Source organism: Crassostrea angulata, chromosome 6 (assembly GCF_025612915.1).
Source record: "Crassostrea angulata isolate pt1a10 chromosome 6, ASM2561291v2, whole genome shotgun sequence".
Classification (NCBI taxonomy): Eukaryota; Metazoa; Mollusca; class Bivalvia; order Ostreida; family Ostreidae; genus Magallana; species Magallana angulata.
In genome coordinates, this window is record NC_069116.1 from 35669656 (window position 1) to 35690773 (window position 21118).

The window sequence follows — 21118 nt, forward strand, 5'->3', positions numbered from 1 at the left end:
CTCATTTTTTTCTCTAATTTGTTCTGTACATATACCTCTGACTCTATATCTACATTAGTGTGTATATATATATACACACACACATACATCTCATGTACTGTCACATTGATGGTTTGAGTGGAATAAATTGAATTGAATTGAATTGGAAGAAATGTTTGTATGCCACATTTTGCATTACTAAGTCATATTAATGATCGATCTACTTTTAAGAGTGTCTACGTAAAGCAATAATGTTAAACTGCATAACGGGAGTAAATAAGTTAAAAAAAAATCATAATTATTGTTAATCTTCCTGCACTTGAGTAACCAATTAAAATTAGTCTAAAATCAGTCATAATCCAGCGGTATTCAGAAACACTCTCTGCAAAAATGGGCTTAAATTTTGTTCCTATTCATAATATGCAACCCCCAAATTTTGATCCAATAATGCCTGAAAAAGTGCATGTTATACACCTAACCCTATTTTCATTCTTTTCTAATCATCTCCCAGTTGAAGAGGGACTGGCCCTTCATTTGAACAAACTTTTAAGTCCTTCCCCCAAGGATGATTTGTATTAAGTTTGGTTGAAATAGGCATAGTGGATCTGGAAAAGATTTTTAAAACATCCAACCCTTTTTCACTCTTTCATAATTATCTCCTCTTTGAAGAGGGACTGGCCCTTCATTTGAACAAATTTGAAAGCCCTTCCCCCAAGGATGCTTATTGCTAAGTTTGGTTGAAATTGGCACTGTCCTGAAGAAGAAAAATGTGAAAAGTTTATGACAATGACAACAACAAACAACAGAAACATTTTGATCAGAAAAGCTTATTTTCAGCCTTTGGCTGCATAACCTACCCAGTACTTTTTACCATTGAAAATGCAAAAAAAAATTGTGATGCAGTTCCCTTTAAATCTATGCTTGCAGGCCTGGAAACTGTAATTTCATTTTAATGGGCCTATTTACAGCTGGTTTTATTAACCATTCAATAGGTTTCCTTATTTAGAACAAGAGGCCAATTGGCCTTAACGGTCACCTGAGTAGCATATATCCAATACACAAACTTGTCATGGAGTCTCATATATGCATCTAATTAATTAGGTTTCATACTGGAGTAGAAAAATCATAAATTTGTAATGACAACCACATTTAATTCAAAAAGAACTGTGAAACCTATAATTTTGGTGAAAAACTAAAAGATCTGGTCTACAAAATAATGAATTTAGTTTTCCTTTCAGGTGTGTGGGAGTAAAGAAGATAATTTTTTAACGTTATATGCATTAGCATCTATACATCCATTTTGGCCCTGCCCTAGAGTCAAAACCCATACCCCAGGGGACATGAAAATTAAAATTTCAGTAGAGGACTTCCTGGTAAACATAATTATTAGTCGGGTTTTTTATACAGATGTGTGAGAATAGAGAAGAAGATTTTTAAACATTATATGCATTAACACTTTATTGCCATATTGCCCCCCCCCCCCCCTCATGTCCTGAACCCCTGACCCAGGGGCCATGAATTTCACAATTTAGGTAAAGGAGATTGTGGATATCATAACCATGTATTCAGTTTTTTGCCCACATTTGTGGGAGTAGAGAAGAAGATTTTTTAAGATTTAAATCATTTTTACTAAATGGCCATATTGGCCCTACCCTAGAGCCTGAACCCCTGACCGAAGGGTCATGAATTTCACAATTTTAGTAGAGAGCTTCATGGACATCATAATTATGCATTTAGTTTTTAACAAATATATATGGGAGTAGAGAAGAAGATTTTCTAAGATTTAATACATTTTGACTATTTGGCCATATCGGCCCCACCCTAGAGCCTGAACCCCTGACCGAGGGGTCATGAATTTCACAATTAAAGTAGAGGGCTTCATGGACATCATAACCATGCATTTAGTTTTTAACAAATATATATGGGAGTAGAGAAGAAGATTTTCTAAGATTTAATACATTTTTACTATTTGGCCATATTGGCCCCACCCTAGAGCCTGAACCCCTGACCCATGGGTCATGAATTTCACAATTTAGGTAGAGGGCTTCATGGACATCATAATCATGCATTTAGTATTTAACAAATATATATGAGAGTAGAGAAGAAGATTTTCTAAGATTTAATACATTTTTCACAATTTAGGTAGAGGGCTTCATGGACATCATAATCATGCATTTAGTATTTAACAAATATATATGAGAGTAGAGAAGAAGATTTTCTAAGATTTAATACATTTTTACTATTTTGCCATATTGGCCCCACCCTAGAGCCTGAACCCCTGACCCAGGGGTCATGAATTTCACAATTAAGGTAGAGGGCTTCATGGACATCATAACCATGCATTTAGTTTATAACAAATATATATGGGAGTAGAGAAGAAGATTTTCTAAGATTTAATACATTTTTACTATATGGCCATATTGGCCCCACCCTAGAGCCAGAACCCCTGACCCAGGGGCCATAAATTTCACAATTTTGGTAGAGGGCCTCATGGACATCATAACCATGCATTCAGTTTTTTCCTCACTTGTGTGGAAGTAGAGAAGAAGATTTTTGAAAATTTGGCTTTTTTTGCATATTTGGCCCCGCCCGTGGCACCCCAGGGGTGGTAGAGCCATAAATTTCACAATTTAGATTCTTCTTACCATAGAGATGCTTCACACCAAAAATGGTAACGATTGGCCTGGTAGTTTTCAACAAGAAGTTAAAAATGTAAAATTGTTAACGCACGACGCACGACGCACAACGCACGACGACGGACGAAGACCAATTGCAATAGGTCACCTGAGTGACTCAGGTGACCTAATAAAATTTCTGTTTAATACTGACCAGAACAGTTGAGGAGACAACTGCTGTTTGAACAGGTTGTGCAACAGATGTCACTGTCATGGATGGTGTTGTCTGGTGTACTACAGTGGTACCAGTGGTTGCCGTACCCTGAGCACCAGTCCTCTGAACTGTTAATTGTTGGTCTGCAGTTGCCTGCTGTGACATCACCAAGAAGCATTATTCATATCTCTAGCAATTATCAATTTCATCTGACATTAACCTGTTAATACCTGTACTTCAATTGCAGGTGAATAAAGATATGAACAGTGGGTCAAATACTTACAGCTGCTACCTGATTCTGCTTCTTCTCTCGTTGTATTCGCTGAGCACGGATTTCAGCCACACTCATGGGATTTAAGGGTTGGTCATAGTTGATGTTGTTCTCTGACAGCACAGAGGCATGTTTTGGGTTTTTAAGGGTAGGATTGACCAAAGTTTGTTTCAGAGGTGGTGGTCTCTTGGCAGCTATCTGTTTAGCTGACTCGAAACGGAAAGAGTAAAGCATAGTCACAGCCTGGCTGTTATCCTGGATATGCAATTGACTGGTCCTCATTGGGCGATTGTTTTTGGTCTGCAAAGAATGACAAAATATTATGGTAAGATTACAATAGAACATTTTTTTTAACAAATACACAAAAATTCCAAAAACTCACATTTCACTTAAAATCTTATTTGAAAGAAAACTTTCCATCATGGATTTCCTTTAACACATAAAAATAAAGGGCTGCTTGAATTGATGAAATCAAGATATATTTCTTTCACCTTAATCTCAAAATCAGAGGTTGTTTCACTTCAAACTTGATAGCCTCAACTCACCTTGTATATTCCTTTTGTCTTTTTACTCTGTTTCCTTGGGTTGATATCGTACAGAATCCTACCTTCTTCTCTAGGAATAATCACATTCTCATATCTGTTCTTGCACTGCTTAGCTGAACGATACACACGACTGCATGTGTTCACCACATCAGCTACCAGATCCCAGTTTGGATGATGAGCAGGAGAAACAACCATCAGATTCAAAGGAACATCAAACAGGCTCTGTACAGCCTATCATAATATTTAAAACTGAGGTTAAATCATAATACCTATTATTGTAAAAGCATCATTCTAGATTTAAATGTTAACAACCAAACCCATTAAGAAACCAAATCCTATGCCTCAGATTTAGCATCAAAGCCATTTAAGTGCATTATAATTATCATAAGATGCATTATCCACCCAATTTGGTAAAATGGAACAAACTCAGATACCGTCATCTATGGGCACCCTCTCAAATGATTTTTTAACATTACTGTCTAAGTATTTTTCAAAATATATTTAGAAATTTTTTATAATATCATTCAATCTTGCCTTATCTAAATGAAAGTTGCATCTGCATATTCTAATATTGTGTTCCACATACATACAAATTTTTAAAAGATTAATCAATACATTCATTGTCTTTAAACAGTTTGATGGATAGGGTGCATGAATACAGTATCCCCCCCCCCCCCCTCAATGTTCATTTGCAGGTGTATATGAATAACCTGTAGTAGAGCCCAGTCTTCATGGATTAGCCACTCCGGGTGATCTGAAGAATCTGCATTGGGTTTGACAATTGGAGGGGGCACAGGTCGGAAAGGCTTAAGAAGACCACTTTTCTGTTTGTGCTCTCTTCGAATCTTCAACAGCTGGGCTGTAGGACGGTCAAATAAGGACCTTGGTACACGCGTTTGCTCCTCTTTCCTCTGTTTCTTTTGGCGAGCTAAAATAATTTCCAATTTGTAAATGTACATTTTCTCTTCAGTTCTTTAATCTATAAATACATTAATAATCATAATTAAAGAGAGATGAAGCTCAAATATCCCATATGATGGTAACATTTTGCTTGACACTGCTACATTTAATGAATGGAAAAATATGCATGAAATAATTTTCTTTAATAAGAGAAAAATATATAATGTCAGTTGTCTGTTGAAAATCAACAAATTTGTCCTCTACTTTTCTCAATGAAATTCATAGGATGATTGTGTTAACAAAATCTTTTGATCAAAATTTTCTCACTTTATTGAAATAATGTATAATGCAATTCTGTTCAGCCATTTTATAGAAGTAGCATTGATGAGCTTGACAGCAGCATCAATACCATCATACCTTCCACTATTAGTTGTAATTAATAACACTTCCCTAAATAAATAAGATATCTGTGAGCCAATGCCCACTAGTACCAGTAATACCCCCGCTCTAATGTGAATATACAAACTAAGCAAAGTCAACATTAGCAGGAAGTTGACCTCCTATTGGTACAAAAATAGATCCCAATGTATGGCATGCCTAAACAGTGTGTTAAAATTTCACCTGTAATGAATTGTTGTCAAGAAATCTTTGATGAAAATAAAACATATTTTGGCCCAATAAAACAAAGTCATCATTTAACAGAAAGTTTACATCCCATTGGTACAAAAATATATCCTAACATTTGGCATGATTAAACAGAGAATGTGTTAAAATTTCAAGCATCTGCAATGAATAGTTGCTGAGAAATCTTTTGACAATTTTTTTTTGAAAATTTTTGCTAAAAATAAACGAAGGTGTCACTTAACAGGAAGTTGACATTTGATTGGTACAAAAATACATCTTAACTTATGACATGCCTAAACAAACAGTGTATTAAAATTTCAAGCACCTGCAATGAATAGTTGCCGAGAAAAATTTGACATAAATTTTTGTTACGGATGGACAGATAGAAGGACGGACAGACACACAAGTGTAAAACAGCATACCCTTTCTCCTTTGAAGTGGGTGTAAAATTACCATAACATCGTCTCAAGCCACAGGTTTTGTGTCCATTCTTTTTCCACAAACAGGAAATAGAATGGACACAAAACCCATGGCTTCAGACGATGTTACCATAACTGCATGTAGGTTCATTATGCTGATAACCATGATTTTTTATGATAAAGTTAACATTTTTACATAAGGTTTTTTTTTTCATCTGAGTACATATGGCAAAAAAATATCAATAGAAATAACAAATAAAAATAAGTTATTCTTTTACTGGTGATTGATTCAATTTTGGGCTTCTTGTGTTCTTTCTTAATGTACACAGGTGGAAGTTGGGTCTCTGGCATGACATTCGGTTCATATAGAAACAAGAGGCTCTGGTCTATGTAGATATCATTATCATCATGTGGTGGTGTTGGCGGTGCCCACATCTATTCAATATAAAGTCACATATTGATGAATGATTTCAATATCTGTTCAATTTCTTTAGTATAAACTGGAATTGGGACAGTTTTAAGGGCCATGGTCACAATTTGGGTCAAAAATTATTTTTTCGATTTTAAAAGTTTACAGTGATGCAACATATTGATATCATATTGTATGATATTGTACTGTGTGATATTGTATCATATATGATAAATAATATTAATTGAATAATGTGATATGATATAATTTGATACATATTGTATTACATTCTAATTATATATTACCATGTGATATTATACAATACAAAAATATTACAATATCATATGATACAATTTCAAGTGATAAAATAATATATAAAACAATCATATGATACAATATTATACGAGGGTCAATCAAAAAATACGAAGACAATGCGGCTGTCTATCGTATATTTTTCATGAAAGTCATACTTAACAGATTAATCTGTGCACCAACACTTATGTTATTGATATGCAAAGTTTTAGTCCATTTGATGAAACGGTATTTTTGTTACACCTTTTTAAAAACAACAAGTTTTGTCACCACGGTGCACGGTAACATTCAAAACATGACGTCAAGATTAAACATGCACAGTTTATAGATAAACCCCATCTTTATATCAAGCTTAGTCTCTTGTGCCTTTCTTCTTACAATTTAAAATGGCACTGAACCACTTAACATCTTATTTGCACACATTTGCTTGAGAATCATAAGTTAGTTCTTCAATGTTTTCATTTTCTGAACGTGTATATCTTAGTTTACAGTAAGGATAACCCTGAACGTTGGTTGACGTTACTTCTTTTATGACCAAATATTTACAGATATTCTACTCTCTTTCGGACTGTTTCATATTCAAAATACAATGACCACCAACCCCACAAAATTTATTACAGTTAAACACAAACTTGCAAATAGTTGTTGACTTATTTTTTGCACCATTGAGCATCTTCACAGCTTGTATCGGCTTTTTCCTGAGTTAAATCCATTGTATTTGTACTTCTCGTTGCGCCGTGACGTCAGGCGACGTCGATGTTTTTAGTCAATTCTAAAGAGGACTATCTGACTTTAGTTACTAATATCTGTTCGACAAAACAATATATCCCGTCATTATTTGGTACATAGAATACCATGACTATACTAAATTTGAAGTTTTGATATAATTTGGTTTTAAGCCACATTTATAGAGATAATACTTTCAACATTATATGGTTTATTGTTGACATAACATAAATTTTGACCGTGCGCCGTGACCTCATTTTTGCTGGATTTAATTCTAAATAATTCTTAGAAATAAAGAAATTTATTAACTTTTTTTCTTGCAAATTGTCTGAAACTATTGCTAAATTATGTCTACCAAATTTAGTAATGATATGACGTTAAGTAACATAGCTATGACAAAAGTCTTCGTATTTTTTGATTGACCCTCGTATAATATATAAATCATATGATTCAATGTTCTATATTGCAATATCATATGAAAAAATATCACACAATAATATATACAATACTATTCATGGCAATATCATGAAACAATATCATAATCAGGCTTGGGGTGAATTACATTGTAAAGTAATGCATTACATTACAATTACTTCATGAATTTGGGCATTAAATTACCATTACTTAATTTTCTTGAAGTAATGCATTACATTACCATTACATGAGTAAAGTAATGCATTACCATTACCATTACTTTGTTTTAAAAAAGTAAAGCTAAATAAAGAGTTTTTGCAAATGTTTCAAATATAAAACACTCTTTAACATATTTACAGGTTCATGTTCAGTATCGGGTTCAAATGTAATGACTTTTACAAGATTCATTCCTTATTTGCTCAATATATAATCATCTTTTGGCATTATGAACAACATACCACATAATTAGTAAATTGATATCTATCGACATTTGACATGGTACAATGTAAGGTATGAAATAGAGACACAGAAGTACATGCATAACAGAAAACAAATTATTACGGAATAACGTCGCTGTTATCAAAAGCTAAATAGAGGTAATATATATTTCCCCAGATTACACAAATCTTTATAATTTTGGACACTTAATTATATTAATTTATAAACAGAAGGTTTTTCCCAGTAATATTTCTGAATATATTTTAATCAGATTTCTTTATACTGAGTACACTTAAGGACAAAGAATTGCTGTTGCACTTTATGATCTTCAAAGTTTCAAAGGGTTCATCTATTAACTGCATCCTGTTAGGTTTGAAAATCTTCCCAGCTATACTAAATAAATGTTTTACAGGAGCAATGGTACTGAAAGACTGTTTTCTTTATCTTAGGATATATATTAAATGCAATAATAAAAAATTACGGTACATAAATCTTGTATTTTCTATCAGTGCAACTAATGTACTTAATATACAAGAGAGAGAGAGAGAGAGAGAGAGAGAGAGAGAGAGAGAGAGATTATTTTCAAATGGGTTATAATATTGGAAATGATTTTGATTTTCATCATGGATGGACAGTGCATTCATTTTGTTTTTAAAGGGGCATGTCTGTAAATTATGGTATTGATGGTAAATGTTTTAAATATATTACAAATATGTATAAAGGTATTAAATCACTCATCAAGATGAATGGCACGGTATCCGACTTTTTTTTCTTGTAATGTTCGAGTCCACAAAGGAGAAAATCTGTCACCATTTTTGTTTTCATTGTACATAAATGATTTAGAAAATTATCTTGTTGAAAAAAATATTGCTGGTCTGCAAAGTTTTACCACATCAATAGAAAATGAATTATTTATATATATAAAACTGCTTGTACTTTTTTAGGCAGACGATACTGTTATCTTGGCTGAATCTGGCGATGATTTGCAGAACGCACTGAATGAGTTTGAATGTTATTGTAAAGAGTGGAAATTAAATGTTAATATAGATAAAACAAAAGTATTAATGTGTAAAAGAATTTTTTATTTTAATAACAGAGTTTTAGAAATTGTTAAAGAATTTAAGTACCTTGGCATTATATTCTCAAGAGCTGGCTCTTTTTTAAAAGCCAAAAGGCAATGTATGGTGTCATTAGAAAAATTAAACAATTTAATCTACCAGTTACACGTCAGTTAAAACTCTTTGATAAAATGGTTGTACCTGTATTGCTATAAGGTTGCGAAGTATGGGGTTTTGAAAAACTTGATAGTATTGAACTTGTTGACTTAAAGTTTTTAAAGCACATTTTGTGTTTAAAAAGTAGTACTCCAAACTATATGGTTTACAGAAAACAGATCGTTTTCCTTTATCTGTATTTCTATTTACTAGAATGGTATCATACTGGTGTAAATTAATTTCTAGTACTAATACTAGCATAACAAATATATTATACCAGTACTTGTTAAATCAGACTGAAAATACAACCAGTACTAACCCTTGGATTGATTGTATTCGTCATGTTTTTAACTCATGTGGTTTATCAAATGTTTGGCATAGTCAGTTTTTAAATATTGTTAACCAAAAATGGGTTTCAACAGCAGTTAAACAGATATTACAAGATCAATTTATTCAAAAGTGGCATGCTGTAATAAATAATTCATCAAAAGGAGTAATATATAAAATTTTTAAAACAAATTGGATATGAAAAATATTTAGATATTTACCCCTGAAATTCAGAAAAATTCTTGGTAAATTTCGTACTTCAAATCACCATCTACCAGTTGAACTGGGAAGATGGGAGGGTATCCCATTAAATGAAAGATTTTGTCTTCTCTGTAACACGAAATGTATAGCCGATGAATTTAATTATATTTTAGAATGTGATGCATCACAAGTCCGGAACAAGTTTATAGACAATTTTTTTTCGGCTAGACCAAATGTGTTAAAATGTTCGTATCTTATGACAACATGTAACATGAAATTATTGAGAAAATTGTGTATATTTATAACAAAGATATACAAGGTAGTCTGTCCTCCATGAGTTTCATTTTGTATAACTTTTCCTAACTCTATTACTCTTATATTTATATATGTTTAAAGTACCGGGTAATGCTAGTAATGTGTAATGCCACAAAATTTGCATTACAAGTAATGGTAATGTAATTCATTACTTTCCAAAATCTAGTGTAATGCTGGCATTTCATGGCCTTACTATGCTTATTTATGCATGTTCACTTTAAAAAATGCATACATGTTAACCTACAGTGATGAAAAATAAGTAGATTTTAAACCGAAAAGCGGTATTATCGCCCACGGCCTTTTTCGTGTATATTTCAAAGCACAGATTTTTATGTACTACATACGTAGTAAGGGTTTCTGATTAGTAATTAACGATATCAACTAAAATATAAAAGACTTTTGAAATTTAGTAATATTAACACTAGCAATAAAAATGTTCGTATGCATTTACCATTATAATGATTACCTTTGTTCAGAAAAATAGGTTAAGTTGCCAAAATTGATCATATAAGAGAAGGAAGAACTAGTAGGAATTCATATGTTCTTTTTCAATATCAAAACGATGTTTACATGCTTATTTATTACAAATGCAGCATTCAATAAATTGCAAGTCAAGTTTACTGTTATGGCCAAGTTAAAAGATATATTCAATCCTCGTTAAAGCCACGTGTGGAATTGCAAAGCTTCTTTTTCCATGACCAATCGACATGTCTTGTAACTAATGTAATCACGGGAAGTGGCTTCTTTCATCGTTCAATGTAAAATACATGCTTGAAAACTTGTCATCCAAGTGTCTAAATAAAGCCTTTGTGTGCCTCCGATTCAAAGTCACGCGCTAATTTCAAACCCGACGAAAATTTTTGACCACAATGGCTTCCAAAATGGCTATCTATCAAAACAAGGAATGTATTTTGAAGAAAAGCGGTAGATTTTAAAATAAAAGCGGTAGGCGGGAGACAGAGCTAAAAAGCGGTAGACTTCCGCGTAAATCGGTAGAGTTAACATGTATGAAAATGTGAAAAATAAATGAATAGCTGAAATTATATTTGAATAAAATTATTTTAAAGAAGAAAGAATAAAATGTTTTTGTTGTATTATAAAGTTTTTTTTTTAAAAGTTCATTTCATTAAATTTAGAACACATGGTTTTATTTGACAGATTGCAGTAAAAATCGTGGCTCATGTTAATTTCCTGGAATCTAGGTACCTGTAGTCAAATATAAAATCTAACGTTTATTGATTTTAAACTATATGTTCATTAATTGGTGGATAAAATGAGTTCTAGAAATAAATGTGATTATAGAAAATATACGGTTTTTCTGCTGTTGCAACAATTAACATCCTTAGTAGCAACCCCCCTAAGAATTAATTTTCGATCCTCGCCTGACCTAGTTCTAGAGGTTGTGAGTTCAAAGCTCAGCCCAATATTGTGATTTTCGCTGTGCTGTATTATTTATTCATTTTTGTATCAGCAATTCAAGTGTATTTTCAAGATTATATAGGAAATTACATTCTCTAGAATTTTGCAGAAATACCTGGTAAGGTATCCTAATTTTTTCAAGAAAGCTTGTCAGAGTAGTAGTAAACCATTAACAAATTCCTGGAAAATGTTTCATAAAATTGATAATAACAAAGTAAAATCCCTGTACATGTTGATTTTACACTCTACAAAATGTAATTTGAATTATGCCCCTTGTGGGGTCAGACTAAAGGTTGTAGGGGTTATGATACATAAACAAACCTCATAAAATTACTCGTTTGTCATAATACGGTAATACACAAAATCGTAGACTTTTCAATAAATAATTGTGCATTCAAGCGTTCAACTGCACTATGAATCTCTCGGAATTTTGTTAAATCCCTTTGTTTATGCATGTTATATATAATGATAGTATATGTCAAATCAAAGAAGGGATATTATAACGTATCACAATGAAGTAATATTCTATTTTTTAACTTCTTACGTCTTATCCCCTACTGCTGAAATGCAAAGATGTACGAGGGTTGTTCGGAAATTATTGAGACATTTTCTCTTATTCTTTTAGTAAAAAAGATAAACTCTTGAAATTTCACCAAAACGTAAATCAGGATAGAGTTTATCAATGTGAAAAGTTTCTTGTCCATGGCATGAATAGATCATTCCTGGTAAGCTGACCAACGTGCCTTCGTCCAGCGACCCGGCGCAACCGCAAACTTTTCGCAACGTCATTTTAACGCTTCTTATTGCTCCCGTGTTTTAAACATCTTACAAACGAACGGAAATAAGAATTTTTCTTTATTTCTCATCTTTTGTTTTCATTTCAAGATGTCATCATTTACATTTACTCTCATTCTTGTTTTTTGGGGGAAAATAATCAAGTTATTTTAACCCGAAAGTCTAATCACTGTGAATGTCTCCTGCAGTCATTTGTATTTATATTTTAAAACCGTTGAAAACAGTTAGTGTGTCAAAAGTACTTGATAATTAATCCCTTTGGCCTAATCCTAGTTAAACAATCAGTAAAATTAAATATGATGAGGTGAAGCTCTATACCTTGTCTTGTAATCGTATAGTGTTTAAAGCAATTGGGTGGCCTTAAAAGGTCTTCTTTTGAGATTTCCACCAGTTTGACGGTTTCCAATGCGCCGCCTTGACGTCAAAATTCAATGTAAAGTCGTTGTCAGATTTCTATTGTTTGGTAAATATTTGTGTACCATATCCGTATTTCAACTCGAACATCAGTGAAACTTAATCAAAAGTTAGTCGCAAAGAATAGCAAAATGAACATATTTAATTTGATTTCTTTTATCATTAACTGTAATTCTACGGACACTTATAAAGTAGATGTTTAAGTTGTTAAATCTCCGAGTTCATGGCTGCGCCGGGTACCCCGACCACCGACTTGTTTATCTACCGTCGTAAACAAAATATTAAATATTCTATTAATATTACTTTGTTTTATTATTTGTTGGCGTTTCTTCAGTGTCTATGCCAATTTTCACCAATATTCGTCAGAAAAGAAAGTATTCGAGTTGTCTCAATAATTTCCGAACAACCCTCGTAAATCAGCGGTAAACAATGATTGTTTAAGCTCATGTTTAAAACATATCCAAGAAAGTTTCCAAGCAAACTTACTTTTCTTTATACAAAACAGACGACTGAATTAAAAAGTCTCGGATTGTTGCGGTTCTATTAACCCGAACTCTCAGTTTAGCCGATAACTGGTCTTAGCCGATAACTGGTACAGTGCCAGTATACTTCCGCTTGAAATTTCACCAGGAAGTCTCCTGAACTTTCATTTCACTTGAGCACCTCTGGATTTATTTCATACTTAGCAAGTAGCAACAATAAAGAAAACATTCCGAACAAATTCACTGGGGTGTATTTTAAGTTAAATCAACTATGCAAATTCGAAATAGTACTATTATCTATCAAACATGTGACCTGTTAAAAAAACTTAACCTCATCCAGCATCCAAAACATATGGCTCAAATTCAGCAATTAGGCCTGTCAGGAGCATCAATATCAAAAGACGCACCATCCACGCAAGTTTGGCAAAGTTTGGACTAAGAGTAACTTAGATATAATTATCGAAGGGTACCTGCTCTAAGACTTTAACTAGGTCTTTAAACCTTAACCTCATCCAGCATCAGAAACTTATGGCTCAGATTCAGCATTCAAGCCTGTCAGTTGCAGCTGTATCATAAGACGCACAATCCATGCAAGTTTTGAGAAGTTAGGACCAGTATTTACTTAGAAATGGCTATCAAACGGCACCTGCATCAAAAACTTTAACTAGCTCCAAAACAATTAACTTCCTCAAGCATCTGAAATTCATGACCCAGATTCAGCATCCAAGTCTTTCAAGTCCATAAGTAGCTCCAGATGCATCATCCATGCAAGTTTGGTGAATATAGGACAAGTAATAATTTAGATACAGGACATGCAACAAAAACTTTAACCAGGTCCAGACGCCGACACCATAGCATAAGCTCCCCCAGACTTCGTCTTGGTATTCTAAAAAATTAATCATCATGAGGATTTGAACCCAAAACACTGATTGGTTGTATTTATTAATCTAGAACAAACCCAGTCAGCGATGCAAGACTTTACAGTTTGTGGTATGAAGAAGTGTTTGAAACGACATTGTCATATCTTTGGACTTTCGTCCTCCAAAAATTATTTTGAAACAAAACAGCTGTAAATATGTTAGCTGCAGAACTGTAGCTCTCCGGGAAAAAAATATTGACAGACCGGAGAGCTACAGGGCCACCCATTGAAAAAATTGTATATTTATTGCGCAGAAAAATGCAATTTACTACTGATATCGCCTCTTTATTTGCCTCAGACTTTCTCCGAAACATGCTACCGACCTCGGAAAATCAAGTATGTTGAATTTACATCGAGATTCGCCATTTTTACATGTAAACAAAGTGCACCACATGAATTTACGAGACTGGTGAAGATGTTTAAAAGACTATCCGAGGCAAGTGAAGAGACGATATCAGTAGTAAATTGCATGAAGAATTTAATGGTACTAATTGTTTTCACAGAATTTGCGTAGAAATAAGGTAAATTAGTCGAAAACTAGTGCAAGTTTTTCAGCGCAATAAATATACAATTTTTTCAATGGGTGGCCCTGTAGCTCTCCGGCCTGTCAATATTTTTTTTCCCGGAGAGCTACAGTTCTGCAGCTATAAATATGTAGGATTTTGCATCAATTCTGTCATGTTGCTATTTTTGGCCCATACTGTGATAAAACCTTCTGCATTTCAATCATTTTTCGACCCATTCTATGTCTAACAGAAACCAAATAACGGTTATAATTTGAGAATATGCAAAATTTATCTGTAAAATTAATCACATAATTTAATTTTCAGCTACCAGTGTGGAAAATAATTTTTTCCTTTGAAATGAAAATCAAATTGTACAAAATTGAAGTGTAATGTCGAAGTTGACCAAAACAAGTTATTCATACTGTACATGACCAAAAGATTCTTCACGTGCAATAATTTTTCCCCCTAGCAATTCAAAGAGTGTGTTTCAACTACATTTTATTCCTATGCAACCCATATGCCTAAATATGCGATGGATATTATTATTGCTTGTGTAATAAAAATTTATACTAAACTGTGATGATGCCACAATAGATCAATTGCATTAAAAAGGGATTAACATTAATAAGATTCTTTGATTTGTACAGCTATATGATTTTATTCAACTTGATGTGCATTTTCTCTCCCCCTGCCAAGGCTCAAGAGGATAGAAAATTCAGAAGAATCATACGCTGTCAAAATTAATATAACAATATTTTAATTAATGATATATCTGAAAAACTGAGCATAATTATACTAAACCAATTTTTTGGCAATTGAATCCCCCCCCCCCCCAGTAATGATAACACCTTAAAACTTAGCACCCCATCCCCCCAAAGAAAATTTCAGATACACATTCTACATACATATATTTATGCAACACTTACAGGCATTTTCTCCTGGTCAATATCAGAAAGGAAGACCTACAAATAGGAGAAAAACTTTTATTTGACATTAAAAAACCCACAGCAATCAAATGCAGGGTTTAACTTGGGATTTTACTGTACTGCCAGTCATCATCAATTGTAGATAAATGGCTTACAGAATTCTATTGTTTACAGTCATCATCTATTGTTCATGAATGTTTACAGAAATTAAGGAGCTGGATGGCCAAATTAAAACGCTGAAATATATGAAATTTTCCTTAACCAAATAACAATTCATAGCTTAAAAATCATATTTAAAATATCAAGGTTGATCCGATGGCCAACTTGTTGACCATCCTGCCACCTAAAACACTTCCACATCACTACCTATACTTCAAATATACTGGTTCATTACTTAATCATGGTTTATATCACTTTATCATTATACCGAAAAGTTGTGTCACAATTTCACAATGATTGACTGGTAACTTTATTTAGCAAGAATCCCAAATGATCTTTATTTCATTCTTTTGTTCTCATAACATTAATAGTTATTTCATTTTACTAATTAATTCATCTAGTTTAATGTTTTTCTTTATTTGACCAGTCATTAAGTTATAACATCTTGATAAGTATCAATAAAGTACTAAGGTTATACCATTTTTCGTTGGACTCCAATTTTGTTAAATTTCATTGTTGTACTATTCCACAAAATTAACAATATGTTTTCCTTTGTCCAAATAATGGAATGAAATTTACAAATCCACAAAAATTTATATAAAATAATATTGATGATCCACAGTAAATTAGGATTAATGATTCTGTATACATATATTGGCTAGATCCAAGAATTTGATAACATTTTAAGCTGGCAGTCTTGTATAATTTTGACCAAAATCTGAATAAAAACTCTGGAACTATAAACAACTGTCTAACATTGATTGTAGTGACACACATGATCATGAAATTGCATCTCCTTTCAATTGTATTTTTTGATCAAATAATGTTTTCAAATCAATCCAAAAACTGTAAGTTAGAAAGATCTTGCAAGCATTCAAAGTCTTCATCTCATTTCTGAGGGTGAGCATGGATGATGTGGCCAGACAAGAAGGTAATGGTGCCGGCACCTCGCTCCACCCCCAGAAGAAGATGAGACTGACACCAGGACCTTGTGTGCCACTACCCCCAGAAATGAGATGAACAAGCTTTGCAACAAAATATCGGTTTATTTTTCTTTTCATCTGAAATTTTCAGTCACATGTTTGTATATAACAAAAAACATGTTACATGTGTGTACATATACAGTGCAATGTCAAATACATTCATACAGTAACAGGCAAACTAAGTTTACTCTGTAAGCGATATCACAAAATCTGAAATAATATGTCTCAGGGATATTTCAAACTCATACAATATTTGAAAATAACCTATATTAAATGTTCCGAAAGTTTAAAAATCAAAATAAAAATTTTCATGAAATTCATTATTAAACACATTAAAATATTTCAAAAATATTCACAACATTCTCATTCACACAAAGCTCTGGTATTCTTCTCATTCAATACAATTCAGAATAGTTCACTTTTTCTTAATTAACATTATTCACCTGATTAACTGTAGGTCCATTGGTAGTTATCGGAGCCTCGCTATTTGCTTGACTCACAACCACCATCCCCTGAGAGGATATAACAGCATTTTCTTTTATCACAACATTAGACACTTGACCAGAGGCTGATCCAGCTTTTAATAAACTAATAAACTGATTGGGGGACCCTCCATTAGAACTAGTTTGTGCTGCATATGGGTTGGATTTTCCAATAACAAAAGGAAGATTGTCACTTTTACCTCCCCGTTCTACAACTTCTTTAGGTGCAACAGCCTTTCTGGTGCGGATAACAAGATTGGGGTTCCAAAAAGGGGTGGGTGCACTTTGGGTATTAGAGGGAGTTTCCTTCAGCTGTTGCTGACCAATTTTAGGAATTCTATACCTCGTTTGCACTACAGTAGGTATATTGTGGGGTTGATGACTAGATACTGCTGTATTATTCGGAAAACCCGGACTGCCTAGACTTGCTACACTAGCAGTTTGGAATCTTGATATTGGTGCAGAAATTCTAGTCGGCTGTACAGCCCTTGCAACAAAATGCTGTGGAGTTGCATTCTGCTGCACTAAACTGCCAATTTTTTGGCTGGTGTTTGCTACAGATCTGCTTGCTACAAGTCTGGCTATTGGGACAGATAAAGGAGATCTCTGACCTAAAGACATGGGAATAGCTTTACCCCCTCCCAACTGAAGAAGTACAACACCTTGCTGATTTTGTTGAGCAGCATTTTGGATTCTAACTTGACCTGTATTACCCCCTGAAGTGTTGACACAGTACTGCAAGACAGGCTGCTGTGCATTTGATGTATTGACCTTAATAAATTGTAAGGTTGGTTGTCCTGCACTATTATGGGACACTACTTGTTGTATTGCTTGTGCAGGTCTAACAGAGGTCAATGATGACGGTTGAGTTAGATACTGAATGGTCTGATTTTGCCCCTGATTGACAATCTGAGAAACCTGAGGGGACACATTAACTGTCTGAGGTTGAGCAATCACTGACGTATGTCCAACAAGCTGTATGGCTGGCTGGTTTTGGTTTGATTTTACAGTCAACTGATGCAAATTTGGTTGACCAGTTTGAATTATACCTGTTGTACTCCCTTTGGGTGAAGCTAGTTTGGTGTGGGCAGCTTTAGATATGATTTGTTTAAGATGTTGTAGTTGGGAAGCAGATAACAATTGAGAGGTACTAATAGTCTGGTTAGGCAAAGTGGGGGCAGACTGCCTAGCAAACTGAATTGAGGATGTTTGCTGATGAGCTTGATACATAAGCTGTGCAATAGTTGGTTGAGTGGTAGGGGTTTGCTGTGCTTTGGCTGGTTGTACTTGGGCTTGTTGAATGACAGCCTTTGGCAATTGAACCATTTTCTGGGGAGAAGTAGCATTTATCACAGGTTGCTGTGGGGTTGAAAATGTGCAAGGAGGCTTATCTCTACCTTGCTTTAAAATGGAGGGTCTCCCACGTCCTTTCTTTTGCACTAACTTGGGTGTTTTCTCTAGAGGTATTACATCTTCATCATTTGGAATCGTAACATTATTATCAATTAAAACTTTCCTTTTAATTTTGATAGCTTTTGAAGTGCTTTTGTATGTAACATTAATAGACCGGTCTCCTTCTTCATTCACTACGACAGCTTCAGCTTTTGCTAAAACTTTGTTGGACTTTTTGCTCCGCCCAACACTAAATCTAGGAGATATACTATTCTTATAAGCTGTTACTCTGGGTGTAATCTTTACAGACCTTCCAGAGGATAGTACATACTCATCATCAATAAATTGTTTAGGTTTATTTCTGACAGGGGTTATGCGAGATGGAGTGACAACTTTGGCAGCCGCTTTGTTTGCCTTCTGGGCTTTTTTAGACTTTTTCTTCACCTGGTTGTATGCATCATCCCTTGAATAAATGTACAACATTTCATCCTCTTCTAGTTCTGCTCGTCTCTCTTCTTCCTCTTTTAATGCCTTTAGTCTTCCAAGTTCCCAGTCTTTTTTTACATTCTCTATGTCATCCTTTGAAGCATTTAAAAACATAAAGATGTAATTACTTAAAACACAAAACAAAAAATAACAGATTCAAAGTTGACATATTCTAATTTATTTTACCTCTCCAATTTCTAACTCCTCCATGGGGTCAGTCTCAATTTCAATGAAGTTGACTGCATATCTCTCAACAGGAGTAAGCTGCAATACAAATTAGTCATTTAAAATCTAAGAAATGTAATTGTTTTTTAAAAAGCCTTTATTATTGATATTGAAAATAAAGAAATTTAATTCCTGACATTCTTAAGTAAAAACCCAAACCTCTTTGTCTAACATAGCAATTTCTTGTTCCACTTTGGAGAGCTCCTCTTCTTTTTTAAGTTCAGCTTCTCTCTCATCCCATGGAATGTCTTCATCAAACTCTGCCAATTCTGCTTTCTGTTCAGCTTTTACAAGATCAGTTGCTTGTGCATCGGTCTCGTCTTCAGCCTTTGCCAGAACCTGCAGAAATTAAATAAAAAACAATGTTAATGGTTGGTAATTAAACAGTTCATGAAATATCGTTCTTTAAGACAAGTCTGTTACCATCATAATTCATCAAACAGTAATTAACATTATCAAATTGAGCAAACTATTATGAGAGCTAACTTGAACATTAAACAAAAGGCCAAGAGTTTCATTATGGAGTAGAAAATCATAATATTGTAATGACAACCACCTTCCCTGCCCGAAATGACTCTTAATCCTAGAAGTTAGCAAAAGACTTGGAGCTCCTAATAGGGTGTATGACCTACTACTGAAAAGGTACACCGCATTCTTGGAAAATATTCCCCCCATGTATGTTACCTATCAAGATAGGTTTTATGTTTATATATTTTCATAGATAAACTAAAACAAGGTGGCTAGTATACTACTTATTACTTTACTATAAACAATTCAGTCTAATTGTTTATTTTAGAAAATTTTAAAAATGTTTTTGTTTCAAATGATAAAAATACTTGCAAAACTACGTTGATCATACAGTATGTGATACAACTCCTTAATTACATTATATTTAATGATTAATTACTAAATATGAACAAGTGAAGGAAGATAACTCCATTATGAAGAAGCAAGGGAAGATAACTCCAGTAAAGTAGGTGACTACTCATGTTAAACCGGATGCCGGAATGTACCGTTATCGGTTTTGATTTTACACTGCGCGAAATAGAACCGGTTATATATGGAAACACTCTGTTCGAGAAGAAAGAGGGAAATAATTTAAAAATTAACGTCCTAAGCTCATAAACATATGAAGCAAGGGGCGATCGCCATTTACGGGACACCATTAAGACGATACAAAGTCAATACAAGATGTTTTTGCATCTGCATGTGGCCTAAACCTTTAGTTATCGGTAAGTCATAATGATATTTTTGTGTGCGATTGCATCCGTTTTTTTTAAAGCAAATATAGCAGCTGCTAGATGATATACGAAAAACCTTAAAACTACTACATGTACATGTCAAACGATGAAAAAACGACCATAAATAAACTTTAGAAATGTAATTGTCTCATTCATATCATTATTAGACCAATGTAGATGTATTGAAACAAAATAGTGTTGTAAAATCGGACCAGTTTTACAATCAATAATCAAATTGAATCGGCAGCACACAATCGATTATAAAATCGATCATGTAAACTTTCAAATTCCAACAAAGATTTTTTTTTTTCATACTGTCAATGAATGAAAGATACCAGCATCAAAGAAAATAACTTTTTGTTTATTTATAATTCACTTGATGGAAATCAGTGAGATTTTCATAATCGATAATCGGTTTCCCGCAACTAACTTTTTTTGTTTTACAGTGTAGTGCTAAATAAATGTAAATAAACAAGTTACAATGAACAGACTCATTACTAGGCTTTCGAAATTTGATTTACTTAGTATTTCTAGCAATAAAGAAAACTATATTCAAAAGATTTTCCTTTGTAGGCGGTCCAACATTAATTTTCTTGAAACCAAAATGCGTCCAAATTCTAGAATGTGCTATATTTCCCGAGAAAGAATATCGAGCTCTTCTGACATGTCAGCCATTTTCAGACCGCGCGCCTTTTTAGGGTTTAGATAGTTCGCGTCTAGAATATTCTGTTTATGATATGTGCTCGTTGAAAGGGAAAAAAACCTT

The 21118-nt window shown here is 33.6% G+C and overlaps 2 protein-coding genes across 7 annotated transcripts in view; one reads left to right on the forward strand and one right to left on the reverse strand.

The window, feature by feature from the left end:
- The window catches only part of LOC128187905 (uncharacterized), a 403124-nt gene extending 393792 nt beyond the window's left edge, over positions 1–9332 (forward strand). The window contains exon 11 of one of the 2 annotated variants that reach the window (XM_052858589.1): positions 8811–9332. Coding sequence is in view for 1 of the 2 variants with exons in the window: in XM_052858588.1 (XP_052714548.1) it covers positions 8811–8836 (26 nt within the window). In the remaining variant the exon portion in view is untranslated. The remainder of the gene's footprint in view (positions 1–8810) is intronic. The other variant, XM_052858588.1, reaches the window with a different exon arrangement.
- The window catches only part of LOC128187903 (helicase domino-like), a 200057-nt gene that overhangs the window by 42221 nt on the left and 136718 nt on the right, over positions 1–21118 (reverse strand). For 4 of the 5 annotated variants that reach the window (XM_052858581.1, XM_052858583.1, XM_052858580.1 and 1 more), the window contains 9 exons: positions 19271–19450; positions 19073–19150; positions 18845–18979; positions 15385–15420; positions 5846–6002; positions 4335–4552; positions 3625–3855; positions 3092–3379; positions 2809–2964 (listed from right to left, as the gene is read on the reverse strand). In XM_052858581.1, coding sequence (XP_052714541.1) covers positions 2809–2964; positions 3092–3379; positions 3625–3855; positions 4335–4552; positions 5846–6002; positions 15385–15420; positions 18845–18979; positions 19073–19150; positions 19271–19450 — 1479 coding nt within the window. The remainder of the gene's footprint in view (positions 1–2808; positions 2965–3091; positions 3380–3624; positions 3856–4334; positions 4553–5845; positions 6003–15384; positions 15421–18844; positions 18980–19072; positions 19151–19270; positions 19451–21118) is intronic. The other variant, XM_052858582.1, reaches the window with a different exon arrangement.